Raw genomic sequence first — 21945 nt, 5'->3', positions numbered from 1 at the left:
GGCGCTCTCCAAAGTCTCCAAAGAGAAAGCGGTGTTCAGAGTGCCACCGATCATTTCCCGAAGCACACCCCAGCGGCTCCGAGCGAGGGCGGCCGCGTGGAAGGCTACGGGGCCCTCGTTCCCCCGGGAGACCGCACGCGGGCTCCGTCTGGGGCGGCTCACGTTCTCGCCGGGCCGAGAGCCGCCTCGTGATGGAGCACTTATAGATACACTGCGGTCAGTCGATAAACAGGGGCTATCAATGTGCCAGACACACAGCGGCGCGCTGGGATCTGCATTAAGTGAAATGAACGTTAAGGGGAGAGCCTGCCGGTAAGCCGAGGCTGGCCCCGGCAGTCGTAGCACGGAGAGGCCGCGGGAGGCGCAGGTGTCGCGGTCACGCAGGGGGAAGCGTGTCAGGAAGATTAGACTCGACTGAAAGATCAGAGAGGACGCCATTTGGCAGCACTACTGATACTCTAATCCTTAGTTCATTCGCACCCGGAAAAATCTCTTTGCCTGCAATCCAAGGTTGTACCTGACTTGAGTTGTATATGAACATTATGTCTTCTGTGACCCAAGCAGTGACTCACAACACATGCAGAGGCATTTACACAGTGAACATCAAACATAGTGAAAATAAGGAAGGTCTCTCCAACCTCATACATACTGAACAGACGAAGGTCTCTCCAACCTCATACATACTGAACAGATGAAGGTCTCTTCAACCTCATACATAATGAACAGAAGGAAGGTCTCTCCATCCTCATATACAGTGAACGTTAGGAAGCCATTTCTGTCCTCATACATAGTAAATAGCAGGATGGTCTCCCTTACACATTGTCCTACTACTTCAGACAGTAAATAGGAGTCAAGCCTCTTTCCTCGTCCACAGTGGACAGGAGGAAGCTTCCGGTCCTCACATACAACCCACGCAAATGGAGAAAACACATTTCAATACAATGGAGTACATAGTCTCCTCAGTATAAATGCCCGATAGCACAGAGGCAATGTTCCTGGAGACATCCAGATAGGGGTAGACAAATTTTCCTTGTATCGATATTGACACACACCCCTAAGCCGTACTCTGGCCTACATTAATCAAGGCTGAGTGCCATAAGTACAGCAAGCATGGCTATAATTGTATCCTAGCAGATATTGCACCGCAAGGCTCCAATTAGCTAAACTGTGCAATCATATAGGCTTTGTTCGGGATTCCAGTAGAATCCAGTATTGTCTCAAATATTAGATACTACGCATTTAATCGCAATTATGTAAAAATTGAGGGCAAATAGCCGACTACAAACATGGAAACAAAAACAAATGTTTGTGACGGCCTCCACTGGGTGCGGGAGCCCGGGGCCGTCTGAGAGTCAGGGGAGAAGGCATCGATCCCATTAGAGGCGGGCAGACTGCTCAGCCAGCACAGCAGCCAGCCGCGGCTTCCCCCGCAGTCAGGTAATTTAATAAGCCACTCGGCGGTAACCCGCAGTCACCAAGGAGACGGACGGCGGCGATAAGAAAGCGCTTCTCTGCCGTCTGAGGCAGCTGAACGGGACGGGCATTTATCAGGCCGCTGCTCCCACTTGGCTCACGGCTTTTTTTTTCGCGATTGTTCCGTTATTGTCTCTTTGCGCCCAACCCTACCGCTGGCGGGACGAGGCCTAGGCCAATGTGTTCCGCGGCTGCAGACTCCCAGCCGATGGAAGAGCCTGGCGCTAGAACCCTTCGAATGCGATGACCCGGCCTTCATGTGCTAGCGGCGAGCTCCTTCAGTGGCTGAGCCTCTCGAGGGTTTTTGCGTCGCCTACATTAGTGTGTGACTCTGAAGCCGATGGCCTCGCTCCGACCAGAAGGGCACGGGCTGCCTCGTACCTCCGGGGGTGATTCCTGATCGGTGAGATGCGACACGTCTGGCCGTGTGAGATTTCGCAACCCAGCAAGCGCGGACGATGTTTAATGAAAAATTTGAACGAGAACACACAGCCCACTGTAAGCTCCGGCGATGAACTGATGTGTTGTGATTCATTTAAAAAACGATGGCACCGCAAATCCAGATTTGTGTAAATTCATTACAGTAAGTAGCTTATGACGAACTGAATTCCATTACACGATGCTATTATGCAATATTTAATATTCTGGACAGAATTCTCATGAACAAGAATCCTTTTCTACATCCTACAGTGCACTGTATCCTCATCCAAATGAAGAGGCAATGAGGATTTGCCACAGAACAGTCCACAGAATTACTGAACACTACAAACAATGGTGAAATCCTTACCACTGCGTTCTGTGCACACTCTCCTAACACTGATTAGCTGCATCAGAGCCATCTTTAGGGCGCTGTGTCTGAATGCAGCCCCTGGCCCGCGCGTCCAGCTCACAAAGCAGCGACTCGCTTCACGGTGTTCAATCTAATCCTGACCACAGCAGGGTTCCAGCAGGGATTTAGAGCTATTTACCACACAGCACTCATTCTCCTGCCTTTAATGGCTCAGTTACCTGGATAAGCAGCAACCTGGTGTGATCCCAGACAGCAGAGAGGGCTACAGAACAGGATCATAACATTGCTTATAAATGTTTAATGCCGTTGGGGGAGAAGAGTGGGCGAGATAAAACAGTAGGGAGAAATACTGCTGCCTTCATACGACAATGAGGACATAGAACAGCATACTACAAAATTTAATATGATCAGAATTATGGATTCACTTCAACCGTTTCAGTATATAACCAGCTGTATAAAGGGACACTAGGTGAAAATGGAAACGGTAAAGGTGAGATGAGAGCGAGAGAGCGTCTGCTAAGCAAAGGAACAATCTTATGAAAGACATTAAAAGTTGTCGATGAATTTCAGCAGGTCCTTTCAGTTATACAAATAAATTATCTAATCTGAAAAGCAATGAAGGGTTAATCTTTCTTAACCCTTTTGTTATCTTAAGGGTCAAAAATGACCCACCACTATGTTCAACAGCAGAGAAAACCCCTTAAATTATATTTTTTCAACCTTAAATTTGATGACAAAGGTTGTGATGAGTGACAGGTTGTTTCTTCAGGCAAAATAAAAAATTAAATCAAGCTGCTGTATTTTAGGGGTTTAGTGAAGGCGGGTCATTTTTAACCCTGAAGACAAGGGGAGTATACAGAATGCTAAGACTACAGCACAGGACATGCAGCATTCATTAAGGTTCTTATTAGAGTATCATATATCTGAATGACAACTAAAAGTGTTTAGAAGAAAAAAGTTCTGAAAAACATGGTTACTCTTGGATACAAAAAGTAATAATACTAATTTGTGGAGGGATTCCATACTTGTCCTTGTCAAGGCTTGGATGAGCAAAACTCTTTGCGGGTCTAGCCCACTTCTAGCTATGTTAGCTCATCTCATCATAGCCGCTTTCAGCCTATAGCCTAGTGGCTAAGGTTCTTGACTGGGAGCTGGAACCTGGAACATAAAGATCAATGCAGCTGTTGGGCCCCTCAGCAAGGCCCTTAACCCTGCATTGCTCCAAGGGGCATTGGCCCCTGCCTAGTCTAATCAATGTACTGCAAGTCACTTTTGATAAAAGCATCAGCTAAATAATAGAGTTATTTGATATGCTAACCAAATATTCTTCTCCAGCATTGTGCCCTCTGTACTCCCTTATTCCAACAGGGCTCAGCACAGATTCTCTATAGTAATCAGATGTAACCTGCAAGGCCAGCTGGGAACAGCGGTGGTCGGCCAAGCAGCCTGGTCGTGTTTGATTGCGGTTGGCCACGTGGGTCTCCTCAGCTGTCTCTCCGGTGCTCAGCTGCAGGAACTCAACTGAAGGCTGATTATTATTCAGATGAACACCGAGCTGCGCTGCAGACTGCCAGTTCAAACATACTGTAGTCGTACGGCATACAGTAATCACTCCATAAAGGAGCCTGCAAAACTCGCTCATTGTCAGCATTAAAAATATGCCAACTGAATGCAGGTGAAAAACTCCACACTTCAGGCCTGGGTCTACAGAAATAGTGACAATTCTGCGACCAACCTGCCTTCCTCCACCATGCCCTGTGACACTGTTAATTACATGTAGCTATTCTATATATAAACTAGACAGTCAACCGTACTTCCTTATTCTAGGAGTTTTCAGATGCTTAGAGAGATTCATGCTCCATCTGTGTTGCTAAGCTACCAGTGGCTGTTTTGTCATCAATGATGCCCCGCTCATGAAAATTCATGGCCGAGACAAAATCTCAGTTGTTATGGACATGGAGCTGATTATCAGGCTTCACATGGGCAATCTGTGGTATGAAGCTCCACTGAAGATCCACTCACTCACCTCCGCAGAGCTGGCTTTCCTCTTATCTGCTCTCCATCACAGCCTAAATCGCCACCCCTCCACCTGTCTAATTCCCTCCACCTCCACCTGCCTAACCCAGTCCATCTCTCTGCCAAGAACTCTTGTGTTGATGGAAGACTGCACCTGCTCCACTCAACTCCCTCTCCTCTTCCTGTGACCATCGCTTTCTCTGTTTCACTCTCAGTTCTGTATGAAACACTTCTCATCCCTCTCTCTCTCTCTCTCTCTCTCTCACTCACTCACTTTTCAGCTGTCTAAAATCCCTGTCCAGTGTCTCCTGTCCCCTTTCCCTCAATAATTTAAGCAAAGAAATATCTTCATATTTACTGTGTTGCATCATGTCAGCAGATAAAAATAGATAGAAAAGCAGATCACATTTAGCAGGGAGTGAATACAAATATGAGACACCACATTTAAATGGCAGTGCTAAAGCTAATGTTATCAGAATTTTAAATGCCTACCCAGAGTATAGATACGCTGACCATCCTGGAAACAATACGATGTAGACATTAAACTGGTCTAACAACTGCTATAGTTTTGCAGTTTTGAGCCATGGGAAATGAGTGACTACATGTACTTATATCTGCAGGACATTCAGGTCAAAGAATCATTGCTAGACTGTGATTGCTACGTTACACCGCAGTGAACTCCATCATGGATGATCCTGCCTTACAGAACTCACTGTGCATAATTTATTGATTTGAAAAGAAACATCTTTAAGTTACTGGAACATGTCTGAACCCAGTTGGAAGGCCAGAGTGCAGAACACTTCACACAGTGCCATAGCACAGATTCTAGAGCTAGAGCATATCAGAAATTAACTGAAAAGTTGTTATCCAACTGGTGATGCTGAAGCCTCCCATTTTTATCGATATCATGAATATAATGGACTTACCCAATGACAAAACGGATGCATATGTATGATCAATCTTGGGACACACCCCTTAAGGAATATTCATAACATCATAACCTCTAATATCACATCAGAAACTCCTGTCTGTCTTATAAGAAGTGCTGAGGACAGAAGTAATGCAGAATATGACTGGTTAATCCGGTTAATCTGGTTAATCCATAAAACCTACAAACAAATACTACTAAATGCCGACACTTGGATGGAAGATAACTAAGAAACAGAGCAGAACTCTGAACGGCTGCCTTCACACAAGGAACAGAACCCTTACAAAACACTTGTTACACAGTTGGCAGAGACACTTACAGAGAGTGACAAACCCTGCTTAGAATTTGACATCTTGTGCACAAATGTTCTCAGACTCAATTATAAGATGGAGATAGGTTCACTGATGTACTTGCAATCCGGCACTGTGCCCAGAGGCTGAAGCACACAGTTCTATCCACCACTAATACCCAATTCTCTGAGGTCTGGAGCCCTTTGGTCTAACCAGTGAATCAAATAATGCCCTGAGCGTGCATGCTAATATGTAGTTGATGAGCGAATCATTCTCAGTACAATGGCTTTTGCTTTTTGGTGCTGCATGGGAATTTCAAAAAATGATCAGAGAAATATCATAGTAACAAGGGTATGAGGATGTGACACATTAATTATTGAGGGGGAAAAAAGCTCTGGGTGACCTGCTTTTGCTAAATGCCTTGAGTCATAATCTGGTGGTTTCAGAAGCAGGATGGCATTTCTCCAAATACTCTGTCCTCGTGGCCAAATTTGTGGTGCTGTCTTTCCTTCACATCAGGGAGGAGGCCATATGTTCTCAATGCACTGGCTTTAGGCACAAGGTGGAGGTAGCCTAACAGCCTTTGTAGGGAAGCACGAGACGGCACTACAAATGCTGTACAAACCAGATATTCAGGTCCTGTGCTCCTTCCATCCTCCATCCACTAAACTTGCTTACTTAAGGAGGTTCTATTTCATGACAGATTCTAAATGTAACAGGCCAGAACATAACTGAGCTTCAACAATGGCAAGGACATTAATTAATTCCTTGCATTTAAATAGCGCTTTTCTCACCAGGCAACAACTCAAAGCACTTTACAGTGATGAGGGGGAAACTTGACTCAACCACCACCGATGTGTAGCATCCACCTGGGTGATGCAACGGCAGCCATTTTGCACCAGAATGCTCAACGCACATAAGCTGAGGTGGAGAGGGAAAAAACTATTTCTTAGCCAATTAAATCACGGGTTGATTAGGACACAATATCTACTGTTAATAATACTAATAATTGATTTGGTTGGTTTTACAGAGTTTACAGTGTACAGTGCTTATGGATATTGAGCTGACTGCATTTACTGAAGGCTGCAGTATGTGTTTTTATGTGGAAGCTCATGAGGTATCTGGTATCTCAAGGACCACTTGGTGGTTCTTACTCTTTTTATGCCTGGGAAGCTTTAATGTTTTGAATTTTGTCCTTCATTGTTATAGTTATGGCAGACATGCCGGCTTCTCTGTGGTGGCTAACAAAAACACATTATCTCTGGAAGTAAATGCTTTCTTTTCTTCAGAGTGAGGTAGAAATTATCAGGTTCTTCAGTGGATTATGAGCACCATCCTGTGTCATATAATCACGACTGTAATTTAAGATTTGTTTTACTACACCAGTGATGTAATTGAGATTGTTTTCGTTTTCATTGGCTTGATTCTATAATGGGCATGTGTTCACTTTACTGGAGTATAAAAAATGTAATCATGATAGTTATCTTACAGCTGCCAGCTTATAATTGTAAGAGCAGTCAATTTGCTACTTACACTAATCAAATATAATAAATCACGTCACAGTTCAATGAGTAATTTTATTCAAACACCTGAGGACAGAAAAAGGTATTATCTTATCTGGTCACTATACTGAACATCTCTGGTTTTTGGTTTTAATCCAGATTTTTAAGCCTTGAAAGCTAGGATCCCATTTCTCACCATGACTGGCCCCATGGTCATTCTCAATTTAAATGCGATTTGACATTAGGATGGAGAAGTTGACCATCTGGTCATTAGACAGACAGTCTGTAATGTTGTCCAGTCTTGGCAGGGTTATCCAGGGCCATTCCAGACAGCGGGTGGGGAGCGGGAGACAACGGCAGGGGGAACGGGCCCGTCGGGAATGCTGCTGCTCGTTTCCGAGCTGACCCAGATCCCCGCCGGAAAGGGAGCTTGCTCGGCTGGGGTAAAGAGGAGGACGGGGGGGGAGGGGGAGGGAGGCACGGGTACCGTCGCTAACCGCCTAACGACCGGGTAACGGAGTCTGAAAGTGCTGAGGCCAAGCGGAAAGCACGCTCCAGATCTTTGTTTTCTCTCCCTCCGGGCCGGGCAGCCTGAGCGCTGCCGTCAGCCAGAGAGCAGCAGGACACGGTGTGGAACCGGCAGTGGCTCTGGCAACCTGGCACCCACCGTCATGACCCCTTAGTGAAAGTACGGCGACTAGACGCTCCCTTTTCAAACCCTTGAGCTGCATTCAGGAACGTGCCTGGGTGAGACCCCCGCCCCTACACATACGCACACAATGTACCACCCAGTCTAGTCCTTTGGACAGTAAAATAGCTGTGGGCAGTCCCCCATTCCTCTGCCCCCCAGCCAGTAGTGTGAAGCAATGTATCTGAGCCAGTACTGATGCCCAGGGAAAATGCACTTTCTCCTCCAGCCATTACTGTGTTATTGTGCCTCCGGCCACATTAAAAGGTCAGGCCACGAGATGGCTGCCTCCTCGTGCGGCCGCCCGCCAACGCATCTGAGAGCACACTGTACTAACAATACAACACTGTCTCGAGGAAACAAGAAGTCTTTCACAGAAGAGCGCTGGCAAACAGAAACTGTATATTCAAGACCTGTTTGTGTGAAGGTGGCCTCACCCTAGCCAATTTTACCACAAGGAGGTGATAAAGCAATGGCAGATCTGGAGATGTATAATTATGCTACAGCATTGTCAGCAGTCCCATTTCGCTGTACAGGACTGATGCCAAATACATTCGGACTGAGTTCTAAATAAAACATGCCTACTTGGTGTATTCGATTATAAGACAACTTGTTCATATAAGGGAGAGGAAAAGGTTCTTAAATCCTCAGCATTAAACCCAGTCCTGCCAAGTCACACAAACCCACCCAGCTCCTCCAAATCACTTCAGCAGCCTCAGGGCTTCAGACCATAATCACTGGACCGCATTAATGACACTTCGCTAATTAGTGTTCTGAAAACACTTTTACAGACACAGTTTAAGGCTTGTACAGTTTCTTAAATTCAATTCTTAATTCAATTTTAATGACCGTATTATGTTTAAAGCAAGAGTCTGAGCAAGCACACAGTCCAGAGACACACACTCAAGTTGCCAAGTTGACTGCAGAATCCCAAGATGTCTTCAACAACATAAAGACCAAACTGCCAACTCCCTTCTTACACAATACAATTCACAGAGGAAATATAAAATGAATATTCTTGCTTAATAAATCAATTTTCCTGTTGTAATTTAAAATGCATTTTCCCAGATGATAAATTTTATGCATTAAAATATTGGCTTTTCAAACAAGTAACTCAGCAGAATCTGTGAGAAATCAGTCGATTTAGCAATTGAGAGTTCCATAAACATTAATAAACTTTGCATTATACTGTACCCTTTTTTTCAGGTATACAAGGAACAGTAGCAGCAACAGGTGTGTTGGGGGGTGGGGGGGGAGAGTCTGACCACCCCTCTTTTCCGGCTTCTCTTAGTGTTAACGATCTAATCAAAAGTCTGTATCAGTATATACAATATTTATAGAGATATAAAAATATACAATACACAAAATATAATATACAAATAACCCAGCTGAACTGAACTTGCATAACATCAAGTCTGACTTGTGCCAATTTACCACAGTTTTCTTCGTCGCTGTTGTCGGAGCAGTCGTCGTCGTCATCACACCGCCAGATGGTAGGTATACATCTTTCGTTCCTACATTGAAACTGGCCGGTCTCACAATCCGTTGTAGTCCCTGTATTGGGCAAAAACAGACTAAAATCAATACAAATACTTAAACCACCTACCCACGCGCGTCCACGCCTATCTGTAGGCTATGTGACATTTTTCGCCCAAGTAATTTTACATTACTCTATTGGTCTGGGCGATGTATGAATAGGCGACCCATAAAGGAGCCAGGTAAATTAATGGGGCTATTCATCAGTGTTGACGGGGCAGGCAACCAGCCGACGTTTGAATATTAACACAATGTGTTAGTATCTATTTCAGGGGACCCCAAACTCTGGAAATAATAAACACTGGATATTTGCGTCTGCCCGTACTTGTTATAATTATCATTATAACATAGCTTAGCCTACAGAACACTGCCCTCTGTACACACTTGCTCTGCAATTACACACAGGCTTCTTGTTTCTATAGAAGCTGTCAGGCACCCACATGTAGTTACGCTAAGACACGCACAGGCCTAATCGTTTTTTATGACACTTAACTATAGCTATCTGATATGGCCAACAACACAATGCATAGCTATGCATAAAAATGACGATTTGCAAGTCTCTATAACAACGTACGATGCAGACGGATAGCAATTAACCCTTTAAGGTGTAAGATCATAGCCTAATGTGATTGGAACGTTCATAAAATAACATTCTAATGCTGATGTTAAATTCACGACTGGTAATTGTGACAAAAGGAGTTCTAGAACAATGACTTAGAATTTAGAAAAATCCAAAAACCTACTCTTCATATGGTTAATCACTAAAAAGACACGAGCATCCTTTCTTCTACTGTATACGGTGCCTCATCCATACAGTTTAACTGCAATTATGTCAAACCCAAAGGGAAATACAACTAACCTTCCGACGAACGAAGCTCCATCAGTAACAAATGTACCAACATTAGCTTCCCAATTTCTCCCCACATCTCTCGCAAAGACAATCCGTGTTCATGCACAAACAAAGCCACACTTCGCGTCCTCTCCCTGTGCGATGTGATTGCGTTGGCTACCTCCGCGATCTTTCTCCTCTGCTCTACTTGCAGTTTGAATCAGTGACGACGTTTATGGGCGGGATTATGCCTGCAGTGGAGTAGTTTAAATTCACCCACGCAGTTGACAGGATGACATCACCCCGCGTTTTTTCGACCATAAGAGTAGAAATTATTTGATGGAATATGGGTTGAATAAAAAAATCTTGGGGAGGAGCACAGTGTGGCGTTTCTCAAGGTTCCACGCGGTCAGTGTTTACACGCGAGTGGAGCAGAGGTGGATTGCCTCTGCCAAGCCGTTCTTGATCTACAAAAGATTCCTGATTTCAATAGTGTGTAAAGCAACCCAAACAAACACATAAATTAATAGGCTACAGGCTACCACCACGTGAATTGAGACGTTAGCTATAGCTGCACAATACACAATAGTAGTATATGCTAGGGCTGGACTTCAATCAAGCAAATTAGGCTATATTTCATTTACAAAACCATTCATAGCCTACAATTTATAATCGCTTACGGCGCCTCACTGTCAGAATGCCACCGAGCACTGTTTAAAATAAATGTAATAAAATTTTAAATACAGCTTCAGCAGGTCAATAAAGTAATAAAACATTTCTGATATGTAGTCTGAAAATATGTGAGCAAAATGTTCTAATGTGAACTCAAAGTCCTCCTGCATAAAATGTTGGTGTAGGACAGTCTCATCCACTCTGGACATTTGGGTAACATCCAATGCAATTTAAATGTCGTGGACTTGCAACTGAAGGCGAACGTAGCTGTCAGTACTATTCAATGTAACTAGTTATTATGATAAATATCAATTCAATTAGGCCTATTTATGCACGGTACGCACTTCTGCGTGATTCACTACTAGGGATATAGCATATGCAGCTCTTCATGTAATCCGCCCCCCCAGTCGTGTTTACTGCAAGCCGTTTCCAAGGTCGTCTTCACATTGCGTTTTGAGCACAAAAGGAATGAGAAACCAATTTAGAGAATCTTTGTGTGCAATTTCCAGTGGACGTAAATGAATGGCTAACATGAATACGTCTTCATAATAGAGTGCATCCATCAACTTATATATGCCGTTTATTATTATTAGCAGTAGTACTTATTATTTCTTCTTGCCATGTCATAATGCTGCGCATAAAGGCTACCACAGCCTGATGTACAGTATTCCAAACAGCCGAAAATAAATGTACAGGAATTGGTGCATCTGTTATCAATTTCAAGTGTACATTATATTCTAACATTTTAAGGGGATCATGTAAGTACAGTGTGATATACGCTCAGATCACTTTATTAGGTAGACCTGCACACCAGCTCGTTAATTCAACTATCTAATCAGCCAATCATGTGGGAGCAATTCAATGCATAAAAGCATGCAGGCATGTTCAAGGGGTTCAGTTGTTGTTCAGATCAAACATCAGGATGAGGAAGAAATGAGGTCTAAGTGACTTTTGACTGTGGACTGATGGGGTGGTTTGATCTCAGAAACTGGCGATCTCCTTTGATTTTCACACACAACAGCCTCTTGAGTTAACAGAGAATGCAGCGAAAAACCAAAAACATCCAGTGAGCGGCAGTTCTGTGGGTGCAAACGCCTTGCTAATAATGTGCTTAACATTAACTGAAGCTCCTGACCCGTATCTGTGTGATTTTATGCATCACAGTGCTTCCACGCGATTGGCTGATTAGATAATCGCATGAATAAGTAGGTGTGCGGGTGTTCCTAATAAAGTGGTCGGTGAGTGTGTATATGAGTGAGGGAGGATCTACGTGCTGGGGAGGCCGGGAGTAGGGGGGCTGTATGAACTGGAGCAGAAGATTCTCCACATTCCTCTGTATCATCATCAGCACTGACTGTGTTTTCCCAAGCACTGCGGATAGAAATGGAAAGTTGTGTCATGCGTGGTGATGAGTCTCATAATCACATACACAGTGTAATATAAGGACAGGGCTACTTAGGCCCTCCTGTGTTAATTACGCAATATAAGATATTACGACATACCTATGATGACTGATAGCATAGTTTTATCTTACGTATCTAACGTGATGGAGCAAAGAATGGAAGTATATAGAGTATATATAAACCAAAAATAAGGTTGTTCCCTCTCCAATAGAAAGTAACATGAACATGCAGTAACCCCGGGTAGATGGGAATATTGGTATTCACATTCATACGCATTTTGACATAACCTTTGTGTCACTGGAAGAGTTCACTAAACAGTGTAATAACAAAAGGAACATGCATCAGGGAAATGCCACTGCCAGCTTCTGTACTGAGAAGTCAGGGGCGATTTCAGCAAGCATCTTTGATATTCATTTGTACCAACAGCAATCGCAACAGCAAATATCTGAGTTCATATTTTTAGAGCAAGGACTGGAGTTGTATAATGACATAAATCTAGACTGAAATGGCTGATGAGCAGAATATTTGATGTATATTTTATGTATTTTGCTATTTATTAATTCATGTTAAGGGGTTTCTATCTGCTGAGATCTACAACTTGAGCTGATTTTTGTCATTTGCATTTTATGTGGATTGTATTTCTTGTGCATCAAGGCTATATACCTTATGTGCTTTATCTGCTGCTGTTGGTGAGCTCAATTTATGAAGTTTAAATATATCATTTTACATAAGTCCAAAAATATTAAATTTCTGTGATTAAACACAAATGTCTGCTACCAGCCAGTAGCTCCTATTTACATAAACTATTAATGGCATCTTGTTATGAAATGATTATCAGTGCTCCCTGAGAAGGAAATTTTTTAATTCAGCACAGAATACATTTGGGTTTGCACACTGTGATGGTGACGTCATAGAAAACAATACAATTTTATTTATTGTGATTTATGACCTACCACCAAGTTCCAGGGCCTTTAAAACAAAACAAAAACGAACAGTTTAACATAGTTTGCTTGTCAGGTGGCGCATTCATCATAAAATAAGCAGTTTGTATAAGATTTTCTTTTCCAGAATATGACTACTTGCTTTTCACAAGATAACAGCATATAGTCATAGTCCAACTCCAATCTACATACCCCCCCCCCCCTTCACACACACATACACTCACACACATGAAACATCATCAAAAGGGAGAAACCGAGTGTATGTGTATGTGTGTGTGTGTGTGTGTGTGTGTTCACCATAGTCATGAGGATCTTCTCTATTATGCACTCGTTCTGAGAAAAAGCAGGAGGTATTTCAATAGAATCCCCCTCCCCCACTCGGTTATCACAGAGACCCCCTGTGGTCAGAGGGCACATCCAGGCTGTACGAGCAGGAGAAACCGAGAAAGCTTTCCAAACTCCCTCCCCCCACCTCAAACTATGGCACCGCTGAGAACGGTTCATTGATATGATAATGAGGTGTGTGCGGCTGAGGGGGGGGGGGGGCACGGACCACCTGCGACGTCAAGGTCAAAGCCACACCTGACCTTTCGGAGGCTTGGCAGGAGCCACAGCCGTGCCAAACGCCAGTGGAGGATTCCCAGAGGAGCCCCGAACACTACCTCCGCCGTAGCCCGATCCGAGTCTCACCGGAGCAGACAGGCCGAGTAACATTCATGAGCAGTTTCTCTCACCTCCTACCTGCTCTCCCGAGACTGCTCACAGCCACGACACAAAAATGGCATTACACTCATCTAAATGTAAATCCTAAATGACTTCACAGTTTTTCCCCAAACAGACCAGACCAGACGAATGACAATATTCTTTATTACCCATGCTGATTATTTCTTCCTCTTGTATACGATTCTTCAAACTAGTGGAGCCCCAATAAAATGTATTTTACTTTCAGTGCTGTTATGAATTATTATTATGCTATTGGTCAAATCCGGGACATAGCCATTCTAAAAATATAATCTGACAGTTTAATGGCTTTAAGCTTGGGTGGAGCATAATCTCTGTTGAACTGTAATCTCCTCAACCAAGCAGCCAATCAGAACACAGGACTGATGAAAAAATGTCATGTTCTTGCACATAGAGCATGTTGTCATGGAGGCAGGATTTGGTGGAAAAAATTGAAATAAAAGGAGACCCTTGCAGTTCTGTTGGAATCTATGGCAGCTATGACATCAATACATTATATATTTTTGAATTTCAGAACTACCTTGAATCAAAGCTGCATTGAGGAAAACATATTCACAAAAGAACCTTCCGATGAGACATGGATGATTACAGGTTTGCCAGTGGCTCTCAAGGACAGAGACACAAAGTGTGAATGGAAGCCTAGACATAATCATCCAACTCAGTTTTTACCGAATTTTGCTCAAAATAAGATTTTCTGTTTGTCCACTTTGCTGTTTGTCAATCACATGAAATTGAAATAAAGCATATAATGAGCTAGCCAAAAGTAAACAATACACACATACGCACACAGCCTCTATTCTTCTTGGTGAAGTAGTTCGTTTTTTTTTAAGGATATATGAAAGAAATGACCTGTGCTAATGCCTAATGAGTAATTAAATGGGATTGAAAACATTATTGAGAACATTTGTGCCACTGAAACAAATCTGAGAAGCTAACAAGGCTGTACTTCCTTTGCACTTGTATTTGAATGACTTGACTGCTAACAGCATGACGGGGAGGTGTGGGAGGGGGGACTTGGGGTCAGTACTGGCTCAGGGATATCACTTGCCGACGAACAGATGGCTTGTGCAACCTGCCACAAGGGCACATCCTGATCTTGACTGTTCATAACAGCCGGTCACAGGGACACAGGAACATGCGCAAAATAAAGTAGGCCATATAAAGATCAGCTGTGTGACCTGACCGCATTGGGGATGCAGTGTCATTGTCCAATACACAGGTGTCTGTTATAAAGCTAAATACAATACAAACGGTGGAGTCATGGGATGCTTTGCAAACTGACAGAAAGGCAGAAACCTATCAGAGCACTAATGTGATTAAAACTGCATAATAATTGTCTATAGCTACTTGCACTAATTTGCAGCAAAGTGTTTCAGTCTGGCTGAACCAACATTTTGTGAAGAAGACTATATCAAGGAGACATATTGCTATAAACTACATGTACAAGAAGAGTACAAGAAGCTATAACCATTTTTTTGTTTGTTTTTTGATGTCTGCCTATATAGATTGTGTCTCATATAGTTGTTTTGTCATATATAGCACTGTCCTATAATAAACAACATCATACTTGCTTAACATGGATTACTCATGTCTGTTAAAAAAGGTTAAATACATTTTGAAGAATGACACTTTTCAATATTTCTCCAAATAATAATAATAATTTTACAAACTACAATAACATACAGATTATATACAGTATTTTTTTAAGAATTTCTCAAGGTGACAAAATCTTCACATGCAGTTGAGCGTGTTGGTTATTAATCTCCCATTCCCTGGGAACAGGGGGCATATGTTACTTGCCGAGCTCCATCTACAAACCCTGGCATCATTATGATATTTTAACCACAGCGGCTCTTGGCTCCTGCTTCAACAGACTGTTTGCCCAGAGCTGGAGCAGTCTGTGTGTGTTGTACTGCCGGGAGCAGCTACTGACTCCCAGGCAAGGGCATCAAAGGCAGGGCGCAAATGTTTCAGCGGATGTCGGCAGCATGGCAGTGACACAAGACATCATTGTACAATTGGCAGTTCCATCTGGGAAAACAGCGGAAGGTACATTTAAAATGACCTCTCTATTAATGTGTCTCATAGTTTCAGAGGTCAAATCCCCTCCCCAAAGTATCCTGCCACTGACCATACCTTTAGCCATCTAAAAGTCTGGCTTATATATGGTGAACACATTGGTATTTACAAGCAATTCAAATTAAAAATAGAATTATATGATAAACACACATATTTAATGTTTATTGTCCTTTTACTGTCTACAGGCCTAATTAATCAAAATGATGTGTACTTGTGATGTATTCAAAGTTCAGTTTGCACATGAACAACTATAAATATATGAAATCCATTTCACTGTGTTTTGTAGTTATGTTTGCAGTGTTGCTTAACAGAAAATGGCATCAGAAAAGTTTGTTTCATTTACTTCCAAATACATATTTTGTCAAAAAGGAAATGGCTTTTTAATCATTCAGAAAAGGAGTGCCTTGAACTTGAGTTATCCCTGAAGCAAAGTAGCAATCCAATGTTTCCACCCCTATGAATATTTCTGTTGTTTATTTTAAGACATTCTCTGTTTTTCTGGTTATATTGAAAATGTGATGAATCTGGCTGAATTTAGTTTCATGTGTGGAAGTCACAGAAGAGCGTCATTTTGGTGTTGGGGGAACTTAGTCTATCACATAGTGAACAGGTCTGTGAACACAGATTCCACCCCTGCCCATAATTGCATCCGTTAACATCAAACTGCTTATCTGTTAATAAATACAACACATCATCTTTATCTCCCACACCTCATCTCACCACCCATTGCTGAGAGCAAAACAACATTTTATCTCTGAATTTCTATTTCATATACGAATCACTCTCAGGAAATGACATCATTCACAAATGATTTTTGGGCTGCATGGTCTTAACCGCATTTTTGTTTTTATTCATGTAAGCTTTAAGGTTGTTCATTTTCCCCCTGGGTTTTGGTAGTTCTCCAGCAACATTGCTTATACATAATCATTCTTAAACTGGGTTATAAATATTCTCTGAGAACCACATAAAAAGCCACATTAGATCTTAAGCAGGTGAACACCTGAGCTTCAGGACATCCAAACTAAATCTTCATTATGGCTAAAAGAAGGGTGGGTGGTTCCACTTCAGCTGAAACAACCAAATCAGCCAACTTCACATTTCATGATGCACCTTCAAAAAGTTAATATATAAGATACTCAAACCAGTAGTGGTAGCAAATCTGATAGCTGCCGTTTTTGAAAATATCTCATTAAAAAGTAAATATAGATACTTTCAGAACATATGGCTTGTACATTCTGGCCCAGAAAATATGGTAGTTAATTAAGTGTCCTCAGTCCTCTGAGTTAAGGCTCACGCCAGAGGGTAGTGCTACTATTTGACATTGACTAATTTGCTCAGATGAGACGAATCTGTGAAGCATGTGCACACATGCTAGTGAAGAGGCAAAAGAGGTAATCTCAACAACCACCAATGTGTAGCAGTCATTTGCACCGGAACGATCACCACACATCAACCGAGGTGCAGAGAGAGAGAGACTATCAGTTCCTACATAAGTACAAGTAGCAATGAACCAGATAGATCAGCCCCTCAGAGAAATGAGGCATCAGTGACTTTCTGCATTTGTACAGTTGTCAAAACATGGTAGAAACATAAATAAAAGAAAATACACCATTAATAATAGGCCTCTCCAAAGTAAAAAGTAAGAAGTAAATGACATTACCTTACTTCATCAGACATTCTTAGCCAGAGCTACTTACAAAATAAGGCACCAAAGTGCTTTCAAACAAGTTAATAAGAGCAGCAGGGTGTATAGAGAAGGATAATTAACGCTCTCAGTTAGAAATGAAAGGACACTGGGTACAGGAGTATTGAAAAAGAAGCCAGCAGTGTAATGCTCCTCAAATAAACCGATGTCTTCCAGAAGTGAATGAGGACAGCTGCATCTTTGAGGACAATCATTACCCTGCCAGACTGTTACTAGAGAGAATAAGGAGAAGAAAAATACTATTTCTGTAAAATTATGTTTCAATGTTTCAGTAGAATAGAGCAAATTTGACATTTCCAAACATGAATTATCCAAAAAATGAAATATTAGAGATTTTTTCATTATTATCAAACAAAGTAACGTATTATGTAATAGACAGATAAAAAACTTGCCAAGCAAGTGAGATAAAACACCGTCTGCAGAAGAACTGTGACCAGCTCCAACATTTGGAACAAACCATCCTATTTTTTTTATAAAACCAAAGATAATTCATGCGAAGGGCGTCCGCAACACATTGATTTGTTTTACTTTTTAACTGTATACTGCACTTTGTCGTACACTTTTTGATATTTAGGCACTTTTAATTTAATTGTTTCTGAAAGCATCTTTGCTTTACGGAATGTGCCGAAGACTTTCTCACAGTTTCACGGTAGTGTACTTCCCAGGCTACAAGGAAGGGTTTACATATAGAGATTTTACAGGGAATGAATCTGTGTGGTTTTATGGTTATGGTCATGGGACGGTAGTGTAGCATTATAGTGAGGGAACTGGACTTGTAACTCCACGGCTGTGGGTTTAATTCTCATCTGGGGCTCTGCTATTGTACCCCTGAGAACGGTGCTTAACCTGAATCGCTTCGGTAAAATATACAACTGCATGAATAGATTGTGTGTAAATCGCTCTGGATAAGAGCATCTGCTAAATGCTGCAACCTAAATGCAATGTTTGTATAATTAGTCACTTTTACGACCTCGGTTAAAGAAACACCAAATCAGCGCTTCCCTTCGGAACATGACCGTAAAACTGAGATGGCCAAGTTTGGGGAATGGTTATGTTCGAAAACGATTGCTCGATATATGCAAAACAGAATATGAGACAGATTAAGAGAGATTGGTAGGGGAATCCACACATTCCTTGAGCTCTTTCCCCAGGACGAGTGGATTCTAGAGTTCTCAGGAGTGACCCAAAATCAGTTTGGTGCTGTAGCGGTTTAGCTGAGAACTGAACTGATTTCATTCAAAGATTGTCCCTGCATGCACCGCGGAAGAATTTTTTTTTAAAATAATGAAAAACAAACAGTGACATAGTGACAAGTAGGGCAAAGGCCTTAAAACGTTGATAAATCTTTTTCTCAAATGGATGGATGCTTTAAAACAGACCATCTATCTTGCAGGGCTGTGAGCCCCATACAGCAGAGCAGAAGGCTCCAGTGGGTACAGAGGAACAATTTACCCAAGAAATCGCATCGTCCGAGTGCCGCTAGCATTTCACTGAGCTCCTCATATGCTACAGTAATTGGGAGCTGCAGATGGGATGTTTTTTTTTTTTTTTTTAGCATTTGCACGAATCACATTTATGATTCTGAACACATTCACTGAATCTGCACATTTGTATAATGCAGTGGATGTTCCGTGGATTTTAAATCAATTACATTACATAACCTATAGAAAATATCCAGAGCCGCCGACGAAACAAAGTGTGTGCTGTAAGTGTATTCGAAAAGGTTAATAAGAGAACCAGGAACTACAGCAATGGAAAACAAACCATGTTAGAGGAAATATGTTTACCAGGAAGTGCTAGAACTAATTCAATGTTAGCATGGTCACTTATCGTGTAAACGGACAAAAATCGAGCATTAAGTGTTTGAAAATCCATTGCTAGGGTCAGGATAAGGTAGCGTAGTTACAATCAGAAGAGACAGCTCGATTCTCCACAAAGTGAGTCTTGCAGGATAATTGGCTACAGTGTCAGCCGGGGAGGGGGGGATTCAGCCAGGAAGATTGTCCCCGTCTCTTCGCTGATTGACCGTAAGTTTGCCTGCGCCAGTTCTGAAGATGAAGCAGCTACACAGGGGAACTGCAGGAAATAAGCCAGATGCAGCTGCACTCATTTTGAAGGAAGCGCATCTCCCGAATTGACTTTGAGGGGTGTTATTGTGGTAGTAATGGGCATTCAGTTATGACTGGAAATTACAGACTGCGGACTAACATGAAGAATAAAAGATTTCTCACAAACAATACAGCTGGACCACATCTTCTGTCTTAATAGATAATACAGCATTGTAGAAGGCAAAAACCCAGAAAGCTGCCTGCTTTCTCTGGGTTTTTGCCTTCTAGAAAAAAACAAGTTGGCTTCAGGTTGCATAATGAGTGGAGGGTGATTGGTGCAGGTCTTATTTTTAGGCTCACCTCTCGGCAATAACAGTTTGGCCACTGACTGTTGCCCTAGGGAAGAGCTAGTCTAACTGCTACACAACTACTCAAGTCTGTTTATATTCCCAGAGACCGGTTCTGTTTGACACATGCTGCAGCAGTGGATGATGGGATGCCATGGCGTGGACACTGACGATACATTTTGCCCATGGCACCATTTTGATTTGATTCATGAAGTTCCAGCTTTTACATTAGCCAATACAGCACACAAGAAAAATATGCAATGTATGGCTATTTTCTACTCCCAGCCCCTTATATTGCACCAGAGATGGCATCCTGTGTGTCCCGCCCCCCCCCCCCCCCCCATGCACCCTCTCCCCACCCTCCCAAAAAAATAAAATAAAATAAGCATTCATGCAGTTTCTCCTTTTTAATAATTAATGACATAATATAGCTACATTCATGGCTATCTACTGTGGTGTGCCTCTAATATATCCGAGTGACATCCTAATTTCCCCACATAGGAATATCCTCAGGATACTCTATGCAGTGCTGCATTTCAAATTCTTCCAGCTCAAAAAAAAAAAAAAAAAAAAAAAAAAATATATATATATATATATATATATATATATATAAGAAAATCCAATTGCTGACTGCACGGAGCAATATGGAAGGTTTTCTATAGCAGCTACTGTAAGTACATCTATTTTCACTTGCAATACTAAATCTATTCATAATTTACATCACATTGCAGACTACACCAGAGTGTAAATGACTTTACCCCCTGGGCTAGCCGCCTATTTAAAAGTCATTACATTAAACTCATTACATTTCAAGTAGCAGACTGCTGTTTGGCCCTAATATGAGAATGAGAATGAGCCAGCTCTTTTGTCTGCAGCACTTACTGTAAAGTTAGGGTGAATGACCCTGTTGCTATGCTTGCATTGTGCGGACTGGACCTGCGCTGATTGAAATATTATTCACAAACTGGACCTGCTCTGACTGAAATACTGTTCACAAGCTGGACAGACTCTGACTGAAATACTGTTCACAAGCTGGACCTGCTCTGACTGAAATACTGTTCAAAGCTGGACAGACTCTGACTGAAATACTGTTCACAAGCTGGACCTGCTCTGACTGAAATACTGTTCAAAGCTGGACAGACTCTGACTGAAATACTGTTCAAAGCTGGACCTGCTCTGACTGAAATACTCTTCATAAGCTGGACCTGCTCTGACTGAAATACCCTTCATAAGCTGGACTTGAAACATTTTTCTGTACCCAGCTTCTTCGTCCTCATACATAAACATTGGGCCTGTTTAAAAAATCAACAAGGTTAAGAGTGTGTGCTACTAGGGGACACTATCCCAGATGGGTTATGCAACATCAAGCTTCCTGCTGTGGGCATGAAGGATGTGTTATGCAGGGGTTTGAAGACTGCTGTCACAGCAGTATTATAGGAACAAAACACAATCAACATTATCATTATTCTACAAACTACAATAGTTTCGACTGGTCGCTATAAAGGCGGCCTGTAGCGTAGCGGTTAAAGTAAATGACTGGGACATGCAAGGTTGGTGGTTTGAATCCAGGTGTAGCCACAATATGATCCACACAGCTGTTGGGCCCTTCAGCAAGGCCCTTAACCCTGCATTGCTCCAGGGGAGGATTGTCTCCTGCTTAGTCTAATCAACTGTACATCGCTCTGGATAAGAGCATCTGCCAAATGCCAGTAATGTAATGTAATGAATCATAACAATTATAAAACACCAAGTTCATCTTTTTGTTTGATTGATTTGGTAAGAAGCAGCTCTCAAGGCAGCAGAAAAGCAACGCGAGTTCGATTATTTTCTTTACATTTTTTATTTCTGATATTGTCTAGCGAGGGTGAAGACTTTTGTTCATTTTCCTCACTCCAGCTTCTGTGGCATGAATAGAAGGTGGTGAAAGCCAACATTTTCCGTATCTCCCTTTGTCTCC

At 42.2% G+C, this 21945-nt stretch overlaps 1 protein-coding gene across 1 annotated transcript in view; it reads right to left on the bottom strand.

Moving 5' to 3' along the window:
* The window catches only part of LOC133128894 (low-density lipoprotein receptor-related protein 8-like), a 92751-nt gene extending 82554 nt beyond the window's left edge, over positions 1-10197 (bottom strand). The window contains exons 1-2 of the mRNA XM_061242699.1: positions 10083-10197; positions 9122-9241 (exon numbers count right to left, since the gene is read on the bottom strand). Of these exons, the coding sequence (XP_061098683.1) occupies positions 9122-9241; positions 10083-10149 (187 nt within the window). The 5' untranslated portion in view covers positions 10150-10197. The remainder of the gene's footprint in view (positions 1-9121; positions 9242-10082) is intronic.
* Positions 10198-21945: the final 11748 nt, after the last annotated feature.

The sequence above is a fragment of the Conger conger genome, chromosome 5, assembly GCF_963514075.1.
Source record: "Conger conger chromosome 5, fConCon1.1, whole genome shotgun sequence".
NCBI lineage: Eukaryota > Metazoa > Chordata > Actinopteri > Anguilliformes > Congridae > Conger > Conger conger.
Note: the sequence above shows the minus strand (reverse complement) of the source record. Positions and strands in the feature narration are given on the sequence as shown.